Genomic DNA, 25,758 nt, shown 5'->3' with positions numbered 1-25,758 from the left:
AGGTATTGGACTGTGGGACTGTGCAACGTGGGGTGACCCTGCTGCTCAAAGGCTATTACCGGTGTGGCGTGTAATGTTTGAAGCCTTGAAGAATCACACGCAGAAAGGAGATTCAACAGCACCCGTTACCCCGTCTGCTCCTTCGTCCATGGAAACAAAGACTAACAGCGAGCCAGAAAATCCCTTTGATCCAGGTCCCATAGATCCAGAAAAGGAGCCTTCAGTCTTTGGAGCTTCCTTGTTATAGAGGTGGCGTGTTTGTGTGTGTGTGTATAAGCATGAAGTAAATGGTGTGGAATAAGGGATGAATACTGTCTTGGTTTTAGCAGGGATGGAGTTAATTTTCCTCTTAGAAGCTTTGGGTTTTGTATGTGAAGAATGTTGATAAAAATGCTCTGATGATAAGGGTTGTTGTTAATGAGACCAAGGACACTGTCTGGCTTTCCAAGTCTCGTTAATGAGCAGGTGCAGGGAATGGAGCCAAAAAAGAAAAAAAGTGAAAATAAGAATCTGGAAACAGGTAATTGGGAAGGACCATTCCCTCTTATGACGTGGGGGAAAGGATACGCTTGTGTCTCTACAGGAGCAGCGAACAAGTGGATCCCTGCACGATGGGTACGGCCAGCGCTCCAAGCCGCCTTGCGTTTGTCGGATTCTTAACAAGCTGTGTGGCAGCTCCATGGGCATCAGTCACGGAGGGAACAAACGTGCGGGTAACTATGGCTGGTGCCACAGGGTGGGGCGCCATTTGTCTGTCTGTATCATCTGCAAATAAGCCTTTCAGAACATGCTTGGGCAATCTGCCAGATCAGATAGCGGTAGGACGGCAACTCTGTGTAAAACAACAGCAGCCAAGAGTGCTAAATTACAAGAGATGGAACTTTTGGGATCACTAAAGATGGACTTCTGCCTATTTTCTTTAACTATTCAGGAGCTAATGTTACTAGAGGGGTAATGATTGTGAATGCTTTAAGACCTATACGTTGCAACGGCACAGCATGGTGTAATCACGCGAGCACATATCAAAACCCAGACAGCATAAAAGGCCTAAACGAAGTACGCATAGCTTTGAATCTGATTGCCAAGATAATACAGGGTTTTGGAAACCAAGTGAAATTATTGCTGCTTGTCGTAGTTCAGCCCCGATCAGGTCCAGACTACGCAGTCTCTCTCTCACTCCCCCCACCCTCCGAGAGAACAGGGAGAGAAAATATAAGAAAAATGGCTCGAGGTTTGAGATAAGGACAGGGAGAAATCCTTGAAGTTACCGTCACGGGCAAAACAGACTCGACTTGGGGAAAACTATTCATTGGTGGAACGCCTTAATGGCCTATTGAAACAGCAACTGCGTAGATTAGGAGGTACAAAATGCATGGGACGGGTAGATCGTCTGCCCACTGCTGTGCGTGTGTTGAACAACCGCGCGGTGGCAGGAGATAAAATACCCCTCCTATTGATGAAAAATTACCAAGCCAGGCCAATTAAATTACCACTCACTCTGGTGCAATACGAGAGTGGCACTCAATTTGCATTGACCACCGAGTGGGGATTTTGATCTCTTTATTCTGATCCTTGCAGGTCTTTTGTCATCTGTGTATTTCTGGATGATGTCCCCACTCCACATTGAACCCAACCCTGTATCGCAAATGATTGCGGGTGCACGTGTCTGGTATCACCCCCCTGGGCAGCCAGGACCAGTTGCAGCTGAAGTGGTGGCTGCTGATGACTCACAGGCCATTACCATTGCCCTTACAGGTGAATCGAACAGGTTGTGTGTACCTGCACAGCAATTACAATGCAGAGGATGAAAAAAAAAAAGACAAAAAAAGACAAAAGGGAGGGGGTATGTTAACCTTGGTTTTGTCTGGTTTTTGTTTTGACAGGTTTATGCATACACATTTCCCCTGTGAGTAAAACGTATGGGTGACATTGGAGAAGGTGACCGGACAAGATACCCTTTGTCTCAGCACAGCGACTCCCCGGAACCCATTTACGACAAGCTGGGTAGGAGTACCCCTCACTGCAAGTGAGTTCACCAACACAGCTACACAGTTGCCTGAACTCATAAAAACACCAGGGGTTGCCTGAACTTATAAACCAGTGGGACAGCTGGCTGCCGTATCTGGGTAAATCACCTGCATTACCCCCACAAGAACTTTGAATCCTGGGAACATTGGACGCAGACAATTGTACCTATTTCAAATCTACTAGTAACGCTACTAGTGTAGCTTTTTCTGATTTGTTACTTGCTGTAGATAGTATACGACACGCTACGCCTCAAAATCGCACTGCTATTGACTTTTTACTCCTAGCTCATGGACATGGATGTGAGAACTTGGACAGTTTGTGTTGCATGAACTTAAGTGACCACTCAAAGTCCATCCATGCACAATTGCAAGAGATATGCCGACTGAACCAGCAATTAGTGGAAGCAACTGGATGGAACCTGTTCACTGGATGGACATGGGGGTGGGTTTATTGTTGTGGACTATTGTTGATACAGCTTTACACCGCTTAAGAGTACGGGTTGTGGAATACCACAGTGTCCCAACTACGGACCACGCGGTGGCGTGTGTGCGGGATTTCAGTGATGGTCCTTGTAGGGCCACTGTGGGAAATTACAAGCTGCACACAGCTGCGAGAACGCGACCTTGGAGAGGGGAGCTAGGAGGGGTGTTATCTCAGAGAGGGGAGCTAGGAGGGTTGTTATCTCAGAGAGGGGAGCTAGGAGGGCTGTTATTGAGCAGGATGTTGCTGCTATCCGGGAACCGCTGTTAGCCAGCAGGGCACGTACTTGGCAGGCCTTGCTGCATGCGCTGGCCACGCGTGCACCAACACCTGGTCAGTACTCTGCCACTGAATCTGCTGAGGGGATAAACAGAGGCAGCTCAGAGTGGAAGAGAGAGAAAGGACCCAGAGCTCACTCTACGAACAACAGGGGACGCCCTGAGGGTGCTGCACCTACCTCCCTTCTCTGCTCTGACCCTGCTGATCATCATCCTCCTGCTCGGCGGTGTCTCCGGCTTAGTTGGGGTGGTAAGACTCTCACAAAGGGAAGACAATACGCTGGTAACTGCTTATGCAGGTAACTGTGAGTGCTTATGCTGGTAACTGTTGGATACCTGGAGTATCAGGGACACTTAGTGAACAATCCAGACCGAATGGAATTGTTACGTTTGTGAGCAGCAGGCCTCAAGGACATCACTGAAGCCGCTTGTGAGAAAGTAATTGTCGTAGTTCAGCCCCGATCGGGACCAGACTACGCAGTCTCTCTCTCACTCCCCCCACCCTCCAAGAGAATAGGAGGAGATGATATAAGAAAAACGGCTCAAGGTTTGAGATAAGGACGGAGAGAAATCCTTAAAGTTACCGTCACGGGCAAAACAGACTCGACTTGGGGAAAACTATTCATTTATTTCTAAAATTAGCAGGAGAATGAGACAGGGAACAAGATAACCTCCCCCCACCCCTCCCTCTTCCCGGGCTTAACATTATCTCTACTACCTTCCCCTCCCGAGCGGCACGGGGGGGGAGGGGGGGGAAGGGAATGGGGGTTGCGGTCAGTTCATCACGTGTTGTTTTACACCGCTGTATCATCGTCGGGGGAAGAACTCCTCGCATTCCTCCCCTGCTCGAGCGGGGGGTCCCTCCCACGGGCCACAGTCCTTCGTGGAACTGCTCCGGCGTGGGTCATCTCTTCCACGGGGTGCAGTCCCTCTAGAACAGCTGTCCCAGCAGGCCCTCCACGGGCCACAGCCTCCTTCAGGCCTCCACCTGCTCCGGCGTGGGGTCCTCCACGGGCTGCAGGTGGATCTCTGCCCCTCCGTGGACCTCCATGGGCTGCAGGGGGACAACCCGCTCCACCATGGTCTTCACCACGAGTTGCAGAGGAATCTTGGCCAGGAGCCGCGTTATTCCTCCCCCTCCTTCTTCACTGACCTTGGCGTCTGCAGCCGTTCCTCACAACAGGCTGGCAGATGCCTCTCAGGATCCTTTTTACATCCTATTCACTTCTCATCTCCTCTCCAATTCTTGCAGCCAGGCCGAGCTGAGTTGGGCCCAGTTGGCTGCCCGGCGGGAGGCCAGAGGGTGAGGCCGGCAAGGCCCATGAGGCTCGCGCCTCCCCCTCTCTGCCCCCCACTCAGCTGCTTCCCATCTCTCCTCTTTTTCTGTTTTCCCCTTCTTAAATACGTTATCGCAGAGGCGTTATCACGGGACATTCTGCTACCAATTGGCTCGGCCTTGGCCAGCAGCAGGTCCGCCCTAGGCCCGGCCGAGTCCACTGAACAAAGGGGAGCAACTTCTAGCAGTTTCCTACAGAAGCTACCACCTTAGGCCCCCCCCTCACTAACAAAACCACGACATTCCACCCCTCGCCTCTGCGAATTACGTATTTAGGAATTCTAATTAAAATACACACACATCAACAGAAAAAAAAAGAATTCCCGCACCAAGAATCAAAATAATATCCTCAAAACACCAACAGTGAATATACCATGCAATTTACACACAATTCACCACTTATCCCTTCACCACAATCAGAACATAAATTTCCCCTAATCATTTTGCTCTTTTGTCAAGTTCAATCCCTGTTTTGCCCGTTACTGCTCCCAATTAAACTCAATCCTTATCTCAAATTCCTCGAGCCCCACGTTGGGAGCCAAAATAACTGTCGTAGTTCAGCCCCGATCAGGACCAGACTACGCAGTCTCTCTCTCACTCCCCCCACCCTCCGAGAGAACAGGGAGAGAAAATATAAGAAAAACGGCTCGAGGTTTGAGATAAGGACAGGGAGAAATCCTTAAAGTTACCGTCACGGGCAAAACAGACTCGACTTGGGGAAAACTATTCATTTATTACTACAAATAGCAGGATAATGAGACAGAGAACAAGATAACTTCCCTCCACCCTCTCTCTTCCCAAGCTTAACATTATCTCTACTACCTTCCCCCCCCCCAAGCGGCACAGGGGGGAAGAGGGAATGGGGGTTGCAGTTAGTTCATCATACGTTGTTTTACGCCGCTGCTTCGTTGTCAGGGGAAGAACTCCTCACATTCCTCCCCTGCTCCATCGTGGGGTCCCTCCCACGGGCCACAGTCCTTCGTGGAACTGCTCCGGCGTGGGTCATCTCTTCCACGGGTGCAGTCCCTCTAGAACAGCTGTCCCAGCAGGCCCTCCATGGGCCACAGCTGCCTTCAGGCATCCACCTCCCCCGGTACGGGGTCCTTCACGGGCTCCAAGTGGATCTCTGATCCTCCATGGACCTCCATGGGCTGCAGGGGGACAACCTGCTCCACCATGGTCGTCACCACAGGCTGCAGGGGAATCTTGGCCAGGAGCAGCATTACTCTTCCCCCTCGTTCTGAACTGACCTTGGTGTCTGCAGCTGTTCCTCACAACAGGCTGGTAGATGTCTCTCAGGATCTTCTTTTACATCTTATTCACTTCTCATCTCCTCTCCACTTCTTGCAGCCAGGCCGGGCTGAGTTGGGCCCAGTCGGCTGCCTGGCGAGAGGCCAGAGGGTGAGGCCTGCAAGGCCCATGAGGCCTGCGCCTCCCCCTCTGCGCCTCTGCCCTCGCTCAGCTTCTTCACATCTTCTCTCCTCTCTGTTTTTTTTCTGTTTTCCCCTTCTTAAATACGTTATCACAGAGGCATTATCACGGAACATTCTCCTACCAGTTGGCTCGGACTTGGCCAGCAGCAGGTCCGCCCTAGGCCCAGCCGAGTCCACTGAACAAAGGGGAGCGACTTCTAGCAGTTTCCTACAGAAGCTACCACCTTAGGCCCCCCCCTCACTAACAAAACCACGACACTGCTTCAGTCTTTGCACGTGGTGTGGCAAGTGCCCAGGCGTTAGCTGCGCTAAATAAATTGGGCTGTTGGCTTGCTCAGCAAACGCATACAACTGCATCGGTACTATCACCGCTGCTAACTGATGTAGATTCTGTACACTATGCTGCTTTACAAAACAGAACCGCTGTTAGCCTGCAGAGCACATATTTGACAGGCCTTGTTGAGTGCGCTGGCCACGCGCGCAGCAACATCTGGTCAGGCCTTGTTGTGCGCGCTGGCCACGCGCGCAGCAACGTCTGGTCAGTACTCTTTCACTGAATCTGCTGAGGGTAAAAACAAAGGTGGCTCGGAGCGGGGGAGAGAGGACGGACCCAGAGCACACTTTATTTACAACAGGGGACGCCCTGAAGGTGCTGCGCCTGCCTCCCTTCTCTGCTCTGACCTGGCTGATCATTATCCTCTTGCTTGGCGGTGTCTTTGGCGTAGTCGGGTTGGTAACAGAATAGATCAGTAGTAGATTTTTTATTATTAGCACAAAATCGTGGTTGTCAGGATTTCGATGGGCTTTGCTGCATGAATCTGTCTGATCATTCGGAATCTATTCACAAAGTATTCAAAACTTGCAAAAAGGAGTACAAAAACTGCACCAAAGGGATGATTTTGATATATTCAGAGATCTTTTTGGTGGATTGATATAAGCTTATTACAAATAGCTGTAGGATGCTTATTCATGCTTTTTATACATGTATTTTGATCTGTATTCCGTGTGTGTGTTGAAATATGTGCGGACTTTAATAGATAAAGCGTTGAAACAAGCCTCTTCTCATAAACAAAGAAGAGGGAGATGTGGGTATTTCTCGAGCCAGTACGGTGTCAGTGAAAGCAAACTGACCTTGGGAGAGGGATACAATCATGCTCGCACGAATGAGAAGGGAAGCTTTAAGATACAAAACATTGTTAGCAGAATTTATGGCTTGTTTCAACAGAGGCTTGCAAAAAACTAGTCACTGGCCTTGTAGGTAAGAAAGTTACTGGAGTTGTTATGTCTGTAATAGTAGAAGAATGCTGTAGTAGAAAATTACTAGGAGGAAGTGAAACTTAGTTTTGCTTAGCAGTTATGTATAACGTGTGATCAGTAATTTTGTTGGCTAAGCTTGTGTGTGGCATAACTGGGTGGTTGCTATCCTTGGCTAAAATCGGAATTGTGATACTAGGCATCATACTAGGTACAATCATGAACATTCCGTGCTTGGTCACCTGCCTACAAAATGATACAGAGTATACTACATCAGGGCGCGCACGCCATACGACGTCAGTTCCGACTGCCCATCTCACAGGCTCGGGCTGTAGCGGCAGCCTGTCCAGCATGTCAAGCAGCAAAGCCGAACCAGGCCTTATACTACCCAGGCATTAACCCCGGGGGTATGCTCCGAACCAGGTATGGCAAGTGGATATCGCAGAGTACGCGCCATTTGGCCGTCTCAAATACATTCATGTTGCAGTCGACACTTGCTCCCGAGCTCTTTTCACATATCCATTCACGACGTCCATGACACAGAAATCCATCCTACACCGGAACCGGGCTTTTGCCTGCCTAGGAGTACCTCGGGAGATAAAGACCGACAATGGGCCGAATTATCGATCACAGGCGTTTCACCACTTCCTGCAGACGTGGGGAGTCCGCCATACATCTGGCATTCCTCTGAACAGCACCGGGCAAGCGATTGTAGAACGCGCACACAAAACCCTGAAAGCACAGCTAACGCGCTTAAGAGAGGGGGGAGAGAGGGGTTCCCTGGAGGTCTTAGTCGATAAAGCGCTTGTGGTACTGAATCATATGTCCTTCGCTGACCCTCAATCCGTTTCCCCTATCCAGAAACATTTTTCCTCACGTGAGCCGCTGTTTGGGGGCAAGGCACTCCCAAAGGTCTGGTACCGCCTGCCAGAAAACCCAGGCTGGGAAGGTCCCGCTGATCTGCTAACATGGGCACGAGGGTATGCTTGTATCTCCACAGGTGCGGGGACCCAATGGATCCCGGCCCGGTTGGTACAGCCGTGGCTGGAGGATCGGCAGGGTGACCGAGTGGCTCCGCGCTCTCCAGCTCACCCTAGTGGGATTGATCCTGATTGTGAGTCTTCCAATGCCAGTGATAACGACTGATTCCTGGGAGCGGTTCACAAACTGCGCCGACTCTACTCAGGTTTGCATAGCGCGTGGCCTGTTGGGCTCTTGGGAATGCCAACCGCACAGCCCTCGCCATATCTGAACCGGCGACTGCTTTAGCAGCACACGACGAAGGACTGACACAAATGAAGTTGGCATTAGATTATGCCCTTGCGAGGCCTGGCATCGGTTGCAGCAACCTAGAGGGAGTCCTAGGTCTCCAGGGTTACTGCTGTTTGGACTTCAGCAAGAATGCCTCCTCGGCCTTGGAGAAGACGCGTGCGCATGCTGCCCAGTCGGTATTCAACGTCAAAGCCCTAAAAGGACTGGGGGTAGTTTCCAGACCTGTTTGGTTTACCTAGATGGCTAAGAAATATTGTGTCCATAGGTCTGACGATCCTAGCAGTTGCTTTGATAATGCTTTGTTTGTTTCCCTTATTGTTACGGTCCTTGCATGCTATGATTGAGGGGTCACTAGGCGACTATCCATGATCAACTATGTTATGGCGGCATCCGCCCCAGAGTACCAGCCATTAGACCAGGATGATTTAGCATAGAGGGGGGAATTGTGGGGTAACGTTAGCAGGGCTGCATGTATGCAGGAGGGGCGGTCCATGGCGATTCACGCACTGGACGCGGATGAGTCCACAAGTGCAGCGGGCAGGTGCGTCCATGCACGTGGTGGGCACGGATAAGTCCATGGGCGCAGGGGCAGGTGCTTGGCGGGCACGGATGGGTCCATGGGCGCAGGGGGCGGGTGCGGTCGCGTGCGTAGCGGGTATACGGGTATTTAACCCTGTGTTGCGCAGCATTAAATTGAAGGCTTGGCTTGACGGTATCCGTGCGATGCCCTGCTTTCCCTGGGGCGAGGCTCCGGTGCGTCCTGGGTTGGTTTGCTGGCAAGAGAGCTGGCAATCTAGTAGTTCCCTGCTCCATTTACTCCAGTGTTTTCTCATAGCTTTGCATTGTGGTGGCTCCCCTGGTAAACAGGGAGTCAGCACAGAGCAAGGGGTATGAGTCTGTAGTGCAATTCCTGCCTGTGCATCCACCTTGTATTCTCCAAATGTGGATGCTGATCAAGCAGCATGTGATCTTCCCCTGAGTAGGTCAAATGGGTGATAATCACTAGAAGAGACGAATCCCTAGAAAAACCTTGCTATGTATTCTACCACTTTCCCTTCCTCGCCTGCAAATGCAGTAGAGCTCGGGGAGGAGGAGCTGGATCCCAGCCTGGCCTGTCCATCATCCAGAGAAATGTTGGCAAAGGCCAGCAAGAGTAAATTCTGCTTTCAGTTACTCCTGAGTAATCCTGTTATAAATGAGGTTCCCCAGGAGTTTATGGACTGCATGGGGAGACAAGACAACCTGCAGCTTCTTTATGGTGATGGAAAACGACTGAACAAGGGACATGTTTTATCTTGTGTGTTGTTTATGAGGCTGACAGTGGAGAAAAAGAAAATAGTGCAAATGGCAAAAAACTTCCAAGTAAGATGCCGGCTCTCTTGCCGGCAAACCAACCCAGGACGCACCGGAGCCTCGCCCCAGGGAAAGCAGGGCATCACACGGATACCGTCAAGCCAAGCCTTCAATTTAATGCCGCGCAACACAGGGTTAAATACCCATACACCCACTACGCACGCGAACGCACCCGCCTCGTGCGCCCATGGACCCATCTATGCCTGCCAAGCACCTGCCCCCACACTCATGGACTTATCCGTGCCCACCACGTACATGGACGCACCTGCCCGCTGCACTTGTGGACTCATCCGCATCCAGTGCGTGAATCGCCACGGACCGCCCCTCCTGCATACATGCAGCCCTGCTAACGTTACCCCACAATTCCCCCCTCTATGCTAAATCATCCTGGTCTAATGGCTGGTACTCTGGGGCGGATGCCGCCATAACATAGTTGATCATGGATAGTCGCCTAGTGACCCCTCAATCATAGCATGCAAGGACCATAACAATAAGGGAAACAAACAAAGCATTATCAAAGCAACTGCTAGGATCGTCAGACCTATGGACACAATATTTCTTAGCCATCTAGGTAAACCAAACAGGTCTGGAAACTACCCCCAGTCCTTTTAGGGCTTTGACGTTGAATACCGACTGGGCAGCATGCGCATGCGTCTTCTCCAAGGCCGAGGAGGCATTCTTGCTGAAGTCCAAACAGCAGTAACCCTGGAGACCTAGGACTCCCTCTAGGTCGCTGCAACCGATGCCGGGCCTCGCAAGGGCATGATCTAATGCCAACTTCATTTGTGTCAGTCCTTCGTCGTGTGCTGCTAAAGCAGTCGCCGGTTCAGATATGGCGAGGGCTGTGCGGTTGGCATTCCCAAGAGCCCAACAGGCCACGCGCTATGCAAACCTGAGTAGAGTCGGCGCAGTTTGTGAACCGCTCCCAGGAATCAGTCGTTATCACTGGCATTGGAAGACTCACAATCAGGATCAATCCCACTAGGGTGAGCTGGAGAGCGCGGAGCCACTCGGTCACCCTGCCGATCCTCCAGCCACGGCTGTACCAACCAGGCTGGGATCCATCGGGTCCCCGCACCAGTGGAGATACAAGCATACCCTCGTGCCCATGTTAGCAGATCAGCGGGACCTTCCCAGCCTGGGTTTTCTGGCAGGCGGTACCGGACCTTTGGGAGTGCCTTGCCCCCAAACAGCGGCTGACGCGAGGAAAAATGGTTTTGGATAGGGGAAACGGACTGGGGGTCAGCAAAGGACATATGATTCAGTACCACAAGCGCTTCACCGACCAAGACCCCCGGCGAACCCCTCTCTCCCCCCTCTCTTAAGAACGTTAGCTGTGTTCCCTGATGTAGTATTCCTGTATCACTTTTGTAGGCAGGTGACCAAGCACGGAATGTTCATGATTATACCTAGTATGATGCCTAGTATCACAATTCCGATTTTAGCCAAGGATAGCAACCACCCAGTTATGCCACACACAAGCTTAGCCAACAAAATTACTGATCACACGTTATACATAACTGCTAAGCAAAACTAAGTTTCACTTCCTCCTAGTAATTTTCTACTACAGCATTCTTCTACTATTACAGACATAACAACTCCAGTAACTTTCTTACCTACAAGGCCAGTGACTAGTTTTTTGCAAGCCTCTGTTGAAACAAGCCATAAATTCTGCTAACAATGTTTTGTATCTTAAAGCTTCCCTTCTCATTCGTGCGAGCATGATTGTATCCCTCTCCCAAGGTCAGTTTGCTTTCACTGACACCGTACTGGCTCGAGAAATACCCACATCTCCCTCTTCTTTGTTTATGAGAAGAGGCTTGTTTCAACGCTTTATCTATTAAAGTCCGCACATATTTCAACACACACACGGAATACAGATCAAAATACATGTATAAAAAGCATGAATAAGCATCCTACAGCTATTTGTAATAAGCTTATATCAATCCACCAAAAAGATCTCTGAATATATCAAAATCATCCCTTTGGTGCAGTTTTTGTACTCCTTTTTGCAAGTTTTGAATACTTTGTGAATAGATTCCGAATGATCAGACAGATTCATGCAGCAAAGCCCATCGAAATCCTGACAACCACGATTTTGTGCTAATAATAAAAAATCTATTACTGATCTATTCTGTTACCAACCCGACTACACCAAAGACACCGCCGAGCAAGAGGATGATGATCAGCCGGGTCAGAGCAGAGAAGGGAGGCAGGCGCAGCACCTTCAGGGCGTCCCCTGTTGTAAATAAAGTGTGCTCTGGGTCCGTCCTCTCTCCCCCGCTCCGAGCCACCTTTGTTTTTACCCTCAGCAGATTCAGTGAAAGAGTACTGACCAGACGTTGCTGCGCGCGTGGCCAGTGCGCACAACAAGGCCTGACCAGACGTTGCTGCACGCGTGGCCAGTGCGCACAACAAGGCCTGACCAGACGTTGCTGCGCGCGTGGCCAGTGCGCACAACAAGGCCTGACCAGATGTTGCTGCACGCGTGGCCAGCGCACACAACAAGGCCTGTCAAATATGTGCTCTGCAGGCTAACAGCGGTTCCGTTTTGTAAAGCAGCGTAGCGTACAGAATCTACATCAGTTAGCAGCGGTGATAGTACCGATGCAGTTGTATGCGTTTGCTGAGCAAGCCAACAGCCCAATTTATTTAGCGCAGCTAACGCCTGGGCACTTGCCACACCACGTGCAAAGACTGAAGCAGCAATAATTTCACTTGGTTTCCAAAACCCTGTATTATCTTGGCAATCAGATTCAAAGCTATGCGTACTTCGTTTAGGCCTTTTATGCTGTCTGGGTTTTGATATGTGCTCGCGTGATTACACCATGCTGTGCCGTTGCAAGGTATAGGTCTTAAAGCATTCACAATCATTACCCCTCTAGAAACATTAGCTCCTGAATAGTTAAAGAAAATAGGCAGAAGTCCATCTTTAGTGATCCCAAAAGTTCCATCTCTTGTAATTTAGCACTCTTGGCTGCTGTTGTTTTACACAGAGTTGCCGTCCTACCGCTATCTGATCTGGCAGATTGCCCAAGCATGTTCTGAAAGGCTTATTTGCAGATGATACAGACAGACAAATGGCGCCCCACCCTGTGGCACCAGCCATAGTTACCCGCACGTTTGTTCCCTCCGTGACTGATGCCCATGGAGCTGCCACACAGCTTGTTAAGAATCCGACAAACGCAAGGCGGCTTGGAGCGCTGGCCGTACCCATCGTGCAGGGATCCACTTGTTTGCTGCTCCTGTAGAGACACAAGCGTATCCTTTCCCCCACGTCATAAGAGGGAATGGTCCTTCCCAATTACCTGTTTCCAGATTCTTATTTTCACTTTTTTTCTTTTTTGGCTCCATTCCCTGCACCTGCTCATTAACGAGACTTGGAAAGCCAGACAGTGTCCTTGGTCTCATTTACAACAACCCTTATCATCAGAGCATTTTTATCAACATTCTTCACATACAAAACCCAAAGCTTCTAAGAGGAAAATTAACTCCATCCCTGCTAAAACCAAGACAGTATTCATCCCTTATTCCACACCATTTACTTCATGCTTATACACACACACACACACAAACACGCCACCTCTATAACAAGGAAGCTCCAAAGACCGAAGGCTCCTTTTCTGGATCTATGGGACCTGGATCAAAGGGATTTTCTGGCTCGCTGTTAGTCTTTGTTTCCATGGACGAAGGAGCAGACGGGGTAACGGGTGCTGTTGAATCTCCTTTCTGCGTGTGATTCTTCAAGGCTTCAAACATTACACGCCACACCGGTAATAGCCTTTGAGCAGCAGGGTCACCCCACGTTGCACAGTCCCACAGTCCAATACCTATGGTGTTCCAGGAGCCCACCGTATATAGATTACAGAGGTTTGCGTCTGATACGTGAGCGGACACCCAAGTCAACAAGCTCTTCAGGTCAGTGTTATTAATAGCACAGTTCTGTTCTTCTAACACTTTTGTTAGACTCGTTAAAACTGATTTATGTTCCTTTGAAGCAGTGCTTCTCGTCGTTCTGGTCTGGAGGACCGCGGCTCTATCACCCGCCGCTTTATCCTTGGTCTCGGGGACCGCGGCTCTTTTCCCCACCGGGAAAGCGCTCGGACCCCGCTCCGCACCCCGCGACTCCTCGGGCGCCACCTCGAAACTGGCTCCCGCCTCACTATCGCCCCTCCGCAAATCCACAAGCGGTGGAGCCGATGGGGCAGAAGGAGAGACAGAGGGCATTTCTGTGTCCTCGTATTTGGGGGGTTGTTCTTTCGGGTCAGGCTCCTCCGGCAAGGAAGGCGTGATACACGGGGGAGTACACCCAAATTCCATCGCCCCTCTACCACCATCAGAGGCTCCCGGCCGAACGAGGCAGACCACCGGAGCGCCACCCCCCGTCCCCTCCGCGCCGTCTCGAGCCCGTTCGTCCCCCTCCCCTTCCGAGGGCCACCCTTCTTTGATTGCAGTTAAAGCCGCAACCCACACTTGGCGCGCCTCTCGAGCCTTAGCCAGCAGTCTTTTCACCGAACCTAAGGTCTCCAGCCGCGTCGCCACACCCTTCGTTCCGACCCCCCCTTCTTCCAGTAACTCTTTCCCCGCCGCCTGTAACCGCGCCACGTCCATCACCTCTCCCGGCTTGTTAATCAAGCCCCTTTTCTGCATCCATAGGATGAACTCCGTCAACGGTGCCCTGTGCACCGGACAATTCACATCTTTACCCAACGCCTTTAATACCTTCACTGTATCAGAGATGGACGCCATCCTAACAGCAGGCAGGCACGACCGCCGCGCGGCCCCAGCTCAAAAGCGTCCGGACCTGTCTCACGTCGGGGTCACCACTTGCCGGCTCTCCTGCCAGCAAACCAACCCAGGACGCACCGGAGCCCCGCCCCAGGGAAAGCAGGGCATCGCACGGATACCGTCAAGCCAAGCCTTCAATTTAATGCTGCGCAACACAGGGTTAAATACCCGTACACCCGCTACGCACGCAACCGCACCCGCCTCCTGCGCCCCTGGAATTATCCGTGCCCACCACGCACCTACCCCTACACTCATGGGCTTACCCGTGCCCACCACGTACGTGGACGCACCTGCCCCCTGCACTCGTGGACTTATCCGTGCCCACCATGCACCTAGCCCTACACTCGTAGACTTATCCGTGCCCACCATGTACGTGGATGCACCCGCCCCCTGCATTCATGGACTTATCCGTGCCCACCACGTACGCGGACGCACCTGCCCCCTGCGCTCATGGACTTACACGTGCCCACCACGTACGCGGACGCACCTGCCCCCTGCGCTCATGGACTTACCCGTGCCAACCACGTACGTGGACGCACCTGCCCCCTGCGCTCATGGACTTATCTGTGCCCACCATGTACCTACCCCTACACTCATGGACTTCCCGTGCCCACCACGTACGCGGACGCACCCGCCCCCTGCGCTCATGGACTTATCCGTGCCCACCATGTACGTGGACGCACCCGCCCCCTGCGCTCATGGACTTACCCGTGCCCACCACGTACGTGGACGCACCTGCCCCCTGCGCTCATGGACTTACCCGTGCCACCACGTATGTGGACGTACCTGCCCCCTGCGCTCATGGACTTATCCGTGCCCACCATTTTTTTTTGAAACTGGTCATACAACAAAGGATTATTAATTTCCTTTAACATTGCCTGTTCAGCGCATTGTATTACATTGACCACATAGGCAGACTCGGAGACAATATTGAGGGATTCATCTTTCCACTTATACAAGGCTCATACCACCACTGTAAGTTCTACAATTTGGGTTGAACCTTCTGCCAATTGTACATCATGATGCCACTTATCATTTTTCTTCCACACAATTACAGATTTGTGCGTTTTTCCTGATCCATCCGTAAATATTGTCAAGGCATTTTTCATGGGAGTGCAACTTAAATGAGTTGCTGGATACAACATTAATTCTCTTAAAAATTGCAGCATTGGTTGCTTAGGCAAATGAATGGAAATCTATAGCAAAACTGTTTGTAATGCCTTCTGGAGTGAGTCTCCTAGGAGAGGTTAAATCTGAGTCTCCCTTACGTATTTGGAATAGTGGAGAAAGCAATTCTGTAGAGGCCTAATACCAGGCATACCCAGTTGATAGCTCCCAGCAATTTCTGCAAATCGTTTAAGGTAAACACTGTTTGACGAATTTTTAACTTTTGCGGCTTAATTATTTTTTTCCATAATTTGTCAGCCGAGATACTGCTAGGGACATACCTTTTGAATTTTTTCTTGAGCAATAACCAATTTAAATCCGGATAATGCGCTGGTGATATCATTAAGAACTCTGGCCACCAGAGACTCATTGGGTGCTGCAATTAAGATATCATTCATATAATGATAAATGAGGCTGTTCCTATGCAAGCGCCTTACCAGTGCTATGGCCTGTGCGACGTACCATTGGCAGATGGTTGGACTATTTTTCATACCCTGCGGAAGTACCGTCCAGTGATATCGCTGATGAGGTTCTCCCGCATTGATTGAAGGCACAGAAAATGTGAATCGAGGAGCATCCGATTTTCCTGTATTACAAACACAGGTGTATTCTAGGAACTGTCTGTTGGCTTTGTACGTCCAAGTTGTAATCGCTCGTCAGCTCACTCATTCAAATGGTGCAGCTTTTCTCTTGCTAAAGGCCACTGCTCAGCTCAGACGGGAGTATCCGTAACCATGGCAGTTTTTGGGTAAGCTGCCCCCGCCCCGCCGGATGGGGGGGGCGTGGGGGGCGTGCCTGGCGGCGGCCGCGGCGAGAGATCCTTAAAGCCACCGTCACGGGCAAAACAGACTCGACCTGGGGAAAACTATCTATTACCAAAACCAAAGCAGGCACCTGCCCCCTGCGCTCATGGACTTACCCGTGCCCACCACGTACGCGGACGCACCTGCCCCCTGCGCTCATGGACTTATTCGTGCCCACCACGTACGCGGACGCACCTGCCCCCTGCACTCGTGGACTTACCCGTGCCCACCATGCACCTACCCCTACACTCATGGACTTACCCGTGCCCACCACGTACGTGGACACACCTGCCCCCTGCGCTCATGGACTTATCCATGCCCACCACGTACATGGATGCACCTGCCCCCTGCACTTGTGGACTCATCCACGTCCAGTGTGTGAATCGCCACGGACCGCCCCTCCTGCATACATGCAGCCCTGCTAACGTTACCCCACACTAGATAAATAACTTTTCATGCAGCCACAGCTCAGATGATTCACTTTTAAAGGCATGACCCAGAATCCCATTACTAGGGATTCATTCTGAATTTAGGCTGCTTTCTGTGATTGAATGTGCCAGAGGTCAACGGGGTCATTCCCTCATGGAGTTGGGAAGTCTATGTAGACCCAGAGGAGCAAGCTCTTCATGTCCCTTAAAGGTCCCTTCCAACCCAAACTATTATATGATTCTATGTGCAAAACCTGATGAGACAGGTGGATAAAATTTCTTACATGGTTTTGAAACAGCAGCTACGAGGAGGTAGCTCATGCATGCGGTCTACTCCTCTCTCTGTCATGCAGGACAAGTTCACTGCAGTACCAAGGTGTTAGCATCACGGTGTTACCATCCTATAGGTGACCTTGGGACATACTAGATGAGCATGGTATGGACCCCCATGGGAAAGGTACAACCCCAGGTACAACCTGCCCTGCAGCTTCCCTTCTGGTGGATGGATTGGGAGTACACAAACAAACTTGTGAAGAAAACCCAATGTTGCCAGCACGTACCGCTGGGATTTTGCAGAAGCCAATTTGCTGAGTGATGTAGCTTCTCAGCATCCTTCAAGAAGAGTAAGACTCCCTTACCTGGGATGGGGTATGAGCTGGCGGTGCTGTGCCTCGAGGAGCTGCTGCTGCTGGAGGTATTGCTGGTGAAGCGCCTGAGGTAGGAAGGAGGGTCCAGCCACGTCCTGGAAGGGCAGGGCTGGCACTGGCACCAGGGGCTGGTGCAGAGGACTGCTGTGCTGGTGCGTGGGGGCTATGTGGGGGGTCAGCCCCGGCTGGGGCTGCACTGCATGAGGCAGGGTGAAGTCGGCAGAGAGCTGAGGCTGGGGACCCAGGTGGAAGTGCCGGCAGGAGGTAGCATGGGGATGCTGAGACCTTTGAAAAGGAGCACCTGGAAGAGAAGAGCATGGCCGTCACGGGGGCCAGTGGCGGCTGGGACACCTCAGCCTGGTGGTTGCCCATCCAGGGCAAGAATTCAGCAAACAGCTGTTTCTCTCCTCTGTCAAAAGGGTTAAAAAGGAGAGAACAGGTCAGTTAACATTGATTACATGGGAAAATGTTGATTTTGACTAATAGTTTATTTCCTCCAAAAACATTGGAACCAAAACATGGATTTGGGTTCAAAGTGACATTTTGGCTCCAAATTGAAGTGTATACTTGAGGTGTATACTAATGAAAACTGCTTCAGCTTGTTTTGGTTTGCCTGTCTTAAAGAGAAAAGGAACAAAAATTTTAATAGGGCCTGTAGCGATAGGGCAAAGGGTAATGGCTTTAAACTAAAAGAGGGTAGATTTACACTAGATGTAAGGAAGAAATTTTTTACAATGAGGGTGGTGAAACACTGGAACAGGTTGCCCAGAGAGGTGATAGATGCCCCATCCCTGGAAACATTCAAGGCCAGGCTGGATGAGGCTCTGAGCAACCTGATCTAGTTGGGGATGTCCCTGCTCCTTGCAGGGGGGTTGGACTAGATGGCCTTTGAAGGTCCCTTCCAATCCTAACCATTCTATGATTGTATGAAAAATCCTCAACATTTTAGAAAGGGGAAAAAAAACCACCCTCTTTTCTAAAATATATTTTCATGGGTTGGGAGCTTGCGGAAGTTTTCAAAGCTTGCTGACTTCCCATGCAATTCAAGGTATTTCTTTGCCTGTCTAAACATATCTCATAGGCAAGGAAATAATCTCTGCTCTAAGAAACTGTGTTTTGCTGACTGCAGGACATGAATGAGACACCTTCCACCTCTAAGAGCTAAGATTAAGACCATACGTTTTTGTCTTTGCTGAGGCCCTTCAATAGCCCATCTCATGAGCTGCCTGCAGGAAGAGAGCAGCTGCAGGAAACACAACACGGACTGCTATGAGACCAGCCATGAAATTGATGGGAATGAGGAAGAAATGAGGTGTGAAAGATATCCATAGCGAAGGGATTTTGCAAATCATCTGGCTCTGGCTTGCACCTCCCTCAAGATCCTTGCTTGGATGGGCCCTTGGCCCAATCCGCCAAAACCAGGACACCAGCACATTAATTCCTACATTCCTGGAGCATTTAAAGGCATCACAGCAAAACTTTTGGTTCTTAAACTAGGGAGAGAGGCAGCTCAGAGGTGAAGGATGAGACTTGAGTAAGGCTGTTAGAAATGCTTCTTTGCTGAGGATCAGCCCCAGGATAGGACATCTACCCTTTTATGCAGTTTTTTGAATACCTCATCTTCCTAAAAAAAAAAAAATCTTTTTTTTTTTTTTCCAGGAACAACAGCACCAAGAGATACTGAATGTCATCCCAAGACACAGGCCAGACATGCCCATGATGCCTTCTTCGCCCAGATCCCTTCTGCTCACATCTCACTTCTGCCAGCCAGTCCATCACAGCAGCTCAGAGAGCCCCGAGCACTTTCTGTTCACATCCATATGGAAATAGAAGATGCACAAACCAAGCCAGATGCCAGCAAAAGAAACAATGGGAGAGGAGCTAACAGAAACAAATAATTTGCAAAACTGTGCCTAAGTAATTACACATGGTATCTCTTAAATACAAAATAATCCTCTGTAGTGTCCATCTGAGAGAGGCAGCGGGTAACAAATGTGTGTGCCACCAGCAGCAGAACTTCTTAAGGTGATAATTTCTCATGCTGTCAGATAACAGCATGATTCGACTACCTTATTAATTAAAATCAGAGGAGATGGGATCAGATCTGCCATTCCTCAATGATGGAGCTGCAAAGCCAAACCCATGAGCCATCCATGTACCCCATCCCTCTGGTACTGCAGGTTATATTTGCTGCCACCGGCTTGGCCCCAATTCAGCGTACACCACCGGCAGGTAAAGGCTGAGTAAAGAAATGGGAATCCTGTGCTGCCCTGGCCCATTGCTCAAGCTGAGCAACACCACAATCGTGGGGAGATGCCTCCTAACTGCTGTGTTTGCTGGGTACGTGCAGAGCAACTCACGGTGAATTGCTCAACCTCTAATGGCCATGAGTCCTCCCAATGGAAAACATCTACGGCATGTCACGAGTGAGCCATTTTACACCTCCAGGTCTTCATAGCAACTGAAGACAAGGTGCTAGAGCAGATGAGAGTGCTAATCCCCCTGCACACCCAAACACACCAGCCTGTGCCACCAGGCAGAAGTTTAATTGTATTTCAAACAAATCTGACTTAGGAGGACACAAGAAAATTAAGCTTAGTGATATTCATAGAATCATAGAATCATAGAATCATAGAATGGTTAGGGTTGGAAGGGACCTTCAAAGGTCATCTAGTCCAACCCCCCTGCAAGGAGCAGGGACATCCCCAACTAGATCAGGTTGCTCAGAGCCTCATCCAGCCTGGCCTTGAACGTTTTCAGGGATGGGGCCTCCACCACATCTCTGGGCAACCTGTTCCAGTGTTCTATAACTCGCATCGTAAAAAATTTTTTCCTAATTTCCAGTCTAAATCTACCCACCTCTATTTTAAAACCATTACTCCTTGTCCTATTGCAACAGGCCCTACTGAACAGCCTCTCCCCATCTTTCTTATAGGCCCCCTTGAGGTACTGGAAGACCGCTATCAGGTCTCCCCGGAGCCTCCTCTTCTCCAGGCTGAACAGCCCCAACTCTCTCAGCCTGTCCTCATAAGAGAGGTGCTCCAGCCCTTTTATCATCTTCGTGGCCCTCCTCTGGACCTTCTCCAACTGGTCCATGTCCTTCTTGTGTTGGGGGCTCCAGAACTGGACACAGTACTCCAGGTGGGGTCTCACCAGGGCAGAGTAGAGGGGGAGAATCACCTCCCTCGACCTGCTGGCCACGCTTCTCTTGATGCAGCCCAGGATGCGGTTGGCCTTCTGGGCCGCAAGGGTGCATTGCCTGCTCATGTTGAGCTTCTCATCCACCAGCACTCCCAAGTCCTTCTCCTCAGGGCTGCTCTCAATCCATTCCCCGCCCAGCCTGTATTTGTGCCTGGGATTGCCATGACCCAGGTGCAGGACCTTGCACTTGGCCTGGTTGAACTTCATGAGGTTGGCACGGGCCCACCTCTCCAGCCTGTCAAGGTCCCTCTGGATGGCATCCCTCCCTTCCAGCGTGTCGACGGCACCACACAACTTGGTGTCGTCGGCGAACTTGCTGAGGGTGCACTCTATCCCACTGTCCATGTCGCCGACAAAGATGTTGAACAGGGCCAGGCCCAGCACAGACCCCTGAGGGACGCCACTCGTGACCGGTCTCCACATTTACTGGGACAAAATTTGTAGCACATAAGTAAAGCAGAAAAAGTGAGTCTCTCATCCTCTGCGTTTCTTCTCTCTTGATGCCTGATGCAACCTTAGCCAAGGATTTCCAGCCTTTTGCTGTATCTTGGGAGGCCTTAGTCTGATTTAGTGAAACATCTGCAAGACCTTTGATGCCAGAGCCATGATGAACTAGAGAGCACAGAGTGGGCAGATCATCTGATCAGAGCTTTTGACTTGAATTTTTCCTCCCACACCAAGACAGTCCTTGCGAGGAACTTGGTCATACACTTTCCTGCGGTCCAGAAAGTGCAAACTTTATTTCTCCTGTCTGGGCAGGAAGGCATGCACAGCCCATGTAGAGCCAATATAACCTAAAATAAAAGCCTAACCCATTTTGTTTTGGTACAGAGAGTTAATTTGCCTTATGTTTAGGCACTAGTCAATTAAAACAAGCATGTTTTAGTATTTTTTTCTGGTATCTACTGGTGCAATGTGCATTTTCCTCCATAGGAAAAATACTATCAAGATGTGACCAAGAACCATATGATTAAATAAAACCCATCAATTTGTCTTAACATAATTCGTTATCTTGTGTTGTAATTGTTCATTCCCTACAACTATTCATTCCCTACAACTATTCCAATTGCTGATGAGGATTTTGACAGTAAAGCAAAGACTTTGGGGAATACTTCAGTAAATCTATGCTTATTAGCAGTCATCAAATCATACAGCTGGCATAAGTGAACCAGCTTGCACAGCAAAGAGCCAGTCCTTGCCAAGCATGATATTGTTGAACCCCAGAAAGCCCTGACAAACAAATAGCAGTGCACAACAGAACATTTCATCTCCGAGTTATCTATTTTCAAGTTTACCTTCTTCTGTTCATCTTATCTAGCCCCAAGGGGCCTTGGTGGAGACTACTTTCCACATCCACACGTTGATCTTGCATATAGAAGGTAAATCCAGTGTCACCCTGCTGACACCAGCTGAGCAGTCTTACTCCGGGTAACTCACCATGACCAACACCAGAATCTGGCTCACGGGCGCTTACCACTATTCAACGTAATGGAGGATCTCACACTAGCAATGTCTACTAATGATTACTCTGCTAGAATATCTTCCTTCTCTTTCCCAAGCTGCAGTTTGGTCCTAGATCACACTTGCATTGGAACCGACAAGCATTGTCAATAAAATGTTTCAAGAAAATTTGATTCATGGATTTAATCTGCTTTTTGCCTGGACAGTAATGTCTGCCACAGTAGAGAGCAATCCATGACTAAAAGCCAGTTCAGATACCCCACTCCAGCTTTTGTTTTTACTCCCCAGAACAAGGGCAGGGCTGCCATTTTCGTTAGCTAAGCTTTGAGGACATTTCTGCAGCAAAGACGATGAGGTTGGAAACTGTGCCTACCAAGCTCCAGAGCTGCTAATCGCACCCTCCATGAGCCATGTTCCCCACTGCCTGCCCCAGCGGTGGCTGTGGGAAGGCAATGTTCCTCTGGGGTTGGCAAGGCAGAGACCTTCTCCCAGCTCAATGAGCTCGGGTTTTGGTCCTCATCCTACAGCAGAATGGGGATACCACTGGGATACCTTGATTTTGAAGGAAGAGGGGTCAGCCAGATCTTGGATGGGTTTTTATGGCCTACTCCAAGGGCACCTACCAGGTTCATCAGCTTCAGTGGCCTTTTCTGCAAACACTTGTCTCCTCCAGCTGAAGAGGGAAGGGGAAGCCCCATGTCCTTGCTGCAGAGACACTGCAGTCCTCACCAGCCCTGAGAAGCTTTTGACCTGAGGCCAACCTGGAAACACATGTCCCCATGTCCAGCCTGCTGGATGTCCATTAACATTCCCCTCAGAGACAGCAACACGGTGGGAAGTTAGCGTCGATCTGGACAGTATACAGTGAGTAAAGGCTATAATCGTGGGAGCAGCTCCGGCTTCACATGGCACATGGAGAAGGACCTCCATGGGGACTTGCACAAACAAGCTACTAATTGCCTGGTGCCATCAGCCACGTGTTAACCCTGTATTCACAAATTATTTGTAAATATACCCTTATTAAATGAGTTAAATTGACTTACTAATAGGAAATGAGGGGTGACAATGCACCTGGAAAATAAAAAAATAAACCTCCAGACCAAATCCACAGTATAGTCAGTTGCATAAAAGCTTCGCAGTCTTGCACAGAGGGAGATATCATGCGGTCTCACTTGTTATAGAATAGCAAACTGCAGGACGAGGAGATCGGGGCAGGGAGAGTGGAAGAGGAGGAGGAAAGAATTTGAGAAAAAAATATCAGACAGGAAGGAATCTGTCTCACTTTCAGCACCTTCGCCAAAAGCTTTCTCATTTTGTTTAGCAAACGGCAAGAACCATGCCAAAAATAATAGGCAGTCAGCTCAAATCCAGCCCAGGGTGCAGTCTGCCATCCCACGCATCTAGTGCCATGCAACAGGTAGCAGACCCCAGCACCAGCTCATGGCCAGGCAAAGAGCAGCCTTGGTACAAGTTAGCGATGGATAAAGAGTATTTTCATTTTCCTTATTTACTTGGCCAGGCTGTGCAGTGCCAGGGACCAAGTCAGGATGGGCAAAGGGCTGGTCTGTGGTGGTTGGCGGAGCACAGTTGCGTCCTGGGTGGAAACACAAGGTTTTAGAGGTTTATCATCCTCCTGCTCAAAGTCTTACACATTTGAAGGAAAAGAGCTGCAAAGGGGTTTAGGGGAACAGGGCTGAGATGGGCTCCCCCATCGCCATTTAATGGTTTGATGGTCACTGCCATCCAAGAGCCCTTATTACACCCCGCCTCTACGGACCTCTGTGCAAGCACAGCAAAACACAGCTCAGCTAGTCCCGAAAAATACATAAACACAGACCTTGGAGACTGCAGATTGTCCCTGCCTGCTTGTATGATCATCATTCAACATCCTCTTGCCTTAACAAAGCCTCTCAATTGCTGAGTGGCATGAGCTGGCATGGCTGGAGTACAAGCTCGTACACACTCCCATGGTTCCTAACACTGAGCAGAGCATCTCCTCTCCTGCACACCATGGGGTGAAACCACATGCAGCCCTGATGCACCCAAAAAAAGCCAAGGTGGGACTCCTTCCAGAGCCTAGACTCAGCATCCAAAAAAAACAAAACTACTTGCAACTGGCAATAACCAATGTTTGTCAGCATATTTAAGTCAGGGCTGAAGCAATGCTGAGTGGTGGGGATGGGGAGCAGCAAGAGCTAGTGATGGGATATGGCCAGGCAGCATGGACCCATCAAGGGAGAGAGACAGCTGTTTATACAGCACTGGATGAGGGTTTTGTCCGGTAACCCTTTTCAGCTATCTTCAGGGGGAAAAAAAGTTTTGTTCAAGATGATGTTTCACAGGCACGTGTTGAATTAGCAATATTTTCTGAAAAGGAAGGAGAAACACTTCAGCAGCGTTGCTACGCTTAAATCCGTCTTTTTGCTTTTATACTTCGCACTATGTTTTAATTATAGCTTTATTCTCATGTACGGCATTCAAGGGTGTATTTATGATTTTTGGATCATCACACAAAAAAAAAAAAACACCAAATCACACTGAAAGAAAATGTTTTCTGAGATTTAACGGTCCCAGTTTCACTCCTTCCCTCCCAGGCTCTCACATGCCTTGAGGGATGGGTGGCCCTGACAGCATGGCATGATGTTTCCCACCCAGCCCAGCTCTTCCTCCCTAAGCTGCCTCGTTTCTCACGGTTTTGAGTCCAGCTCTGCACATCTGCCAGGAAAGGGTGCTGGAGGTGACATGACTTTCAGGATGTTGCAAAACCCCTCTGTGACTTTTTTTTTTATAACGCTTCTCATTTCTGTTTGGTCTGAAGGCATCAGAAAGGATGGAGAATGAACAGCTGACAGGAATCACTCTTCCTCAACTGCCATGCTAAAAGCAGGGGTCACATCTCAGGTCTCAATGACATTTTTGGGCTGCTCGGCCATTTGCAGAGCTTATGCCCAAGCAAAATCCTGGTGCTGCCAAGTGCAGAGAGAGTTTGGCTGGTACCTGAACTTCAAGGCAACTCTTGAGGCTTTGCCTATCAGCCGTGCAATCTAATGTGCTCACCCCGTCCCTTCTCCCCCACCATCATCCCAGCCAGCTCCTATGTGTAACCCAAGCCCGTTTTACGTGCCATACAGTGGGGAAGGCAAACACCATCGGAGCTTTTCCCAGTTGATTGGCAGGCACCTGGGCTCAATGACTCTTCTCCAAAGTTTGAACTGTTAGCTCAGTTTAAAAAAAAGTTGAAAAGGGAGTTGGTGGGGGGCAGGGGCTCTTTTAGTCAAAGGAGGGAAGAGAGCTCATCTTTTTGTGATTATACATTGCTAGCAGGGTGTTATAGCCACGTGAATTACACCCCAACCTGGAAATGGGAAAATTAACCAGGGGAAGGAATTAATCCTTGGCTTAAAAAAAAAGTCCTGATGTGACAGAGGTCTATTACTTGGCTCTGCCTGCAGTTAGAAATGGGGAAGCATTTGGAATGAGCCCTATCCCTGCCCTTGGGAATGTAAAAACATGCTGACTTGTGCATGCAGGAGCCTTCGACTTTGACAAGCAGCGATATGCTGCAGCCAGTTGTTTGGAAAGGGAAATTCAATACTTGAGTTTCCAATGATTCCTTGCTTTCACAGTGTCCAAATTCCTTCCCAGACGTGTCGTTCAGCAGCTGGCACTTCTTCCAAATGACAATATACAGAAGACAGGAGCATCTTACAAATGCTAGAGTACAAAAAAATGAAGATTATCTCTTAAGAGAGAGAGAAGAAACACTCCTGGTAGATGGGTCCATGGGATGCAGCAAATGCAGCAAGGTTAATAAGTCCCCCATACAACA

General features: G+C 49.8%; 1 protein-coding gene across 2 annotated transcripts in view; it reads right to left on the bottom strand.

Moving 5' to 3' along the window:
• LOC147596570 (E3 ubiquitin-protein ligase ARK2C-like) overlaps positions 1 to 25,758 on the bottom strand; it is a 73,776-nt gene that overhangs the window by 12,712 nt on the left and 35,306 nt on the right. For both annotated transcript variants that reach the window (XM_086769591.1, XM_086769592.1), the window contains exon 2: positions 17,259 to 17,568. In XM_086769591.1, coding sequence (XP_086625717.1) covers positions 17,259 to 17,568 — 310 coding nt within the window. The remainder of the gene's footprint in view (positions 1 to 17,258; positions 17,569 to 25,758) is intronic.

Source organism: Chlamydotis macqueenii, chromosome W, assembly GCF_036417535.1.
Source record: "Chlamydotis macqueenii isolate bChlMac1 chromosome W, bChlMac1.mat, whole genome shotgun sequence".
Taxonomy (NCBI): domain Eukaryota; kingdom Metazoa; phylum Chordata; class Aves; order Otidiformes; family Otididae; genus Chlamydotis; species Chlamydotis macqueenii.
This window is presented reverse-complemented; position numbering and strand designations above follow the sequence as displayed.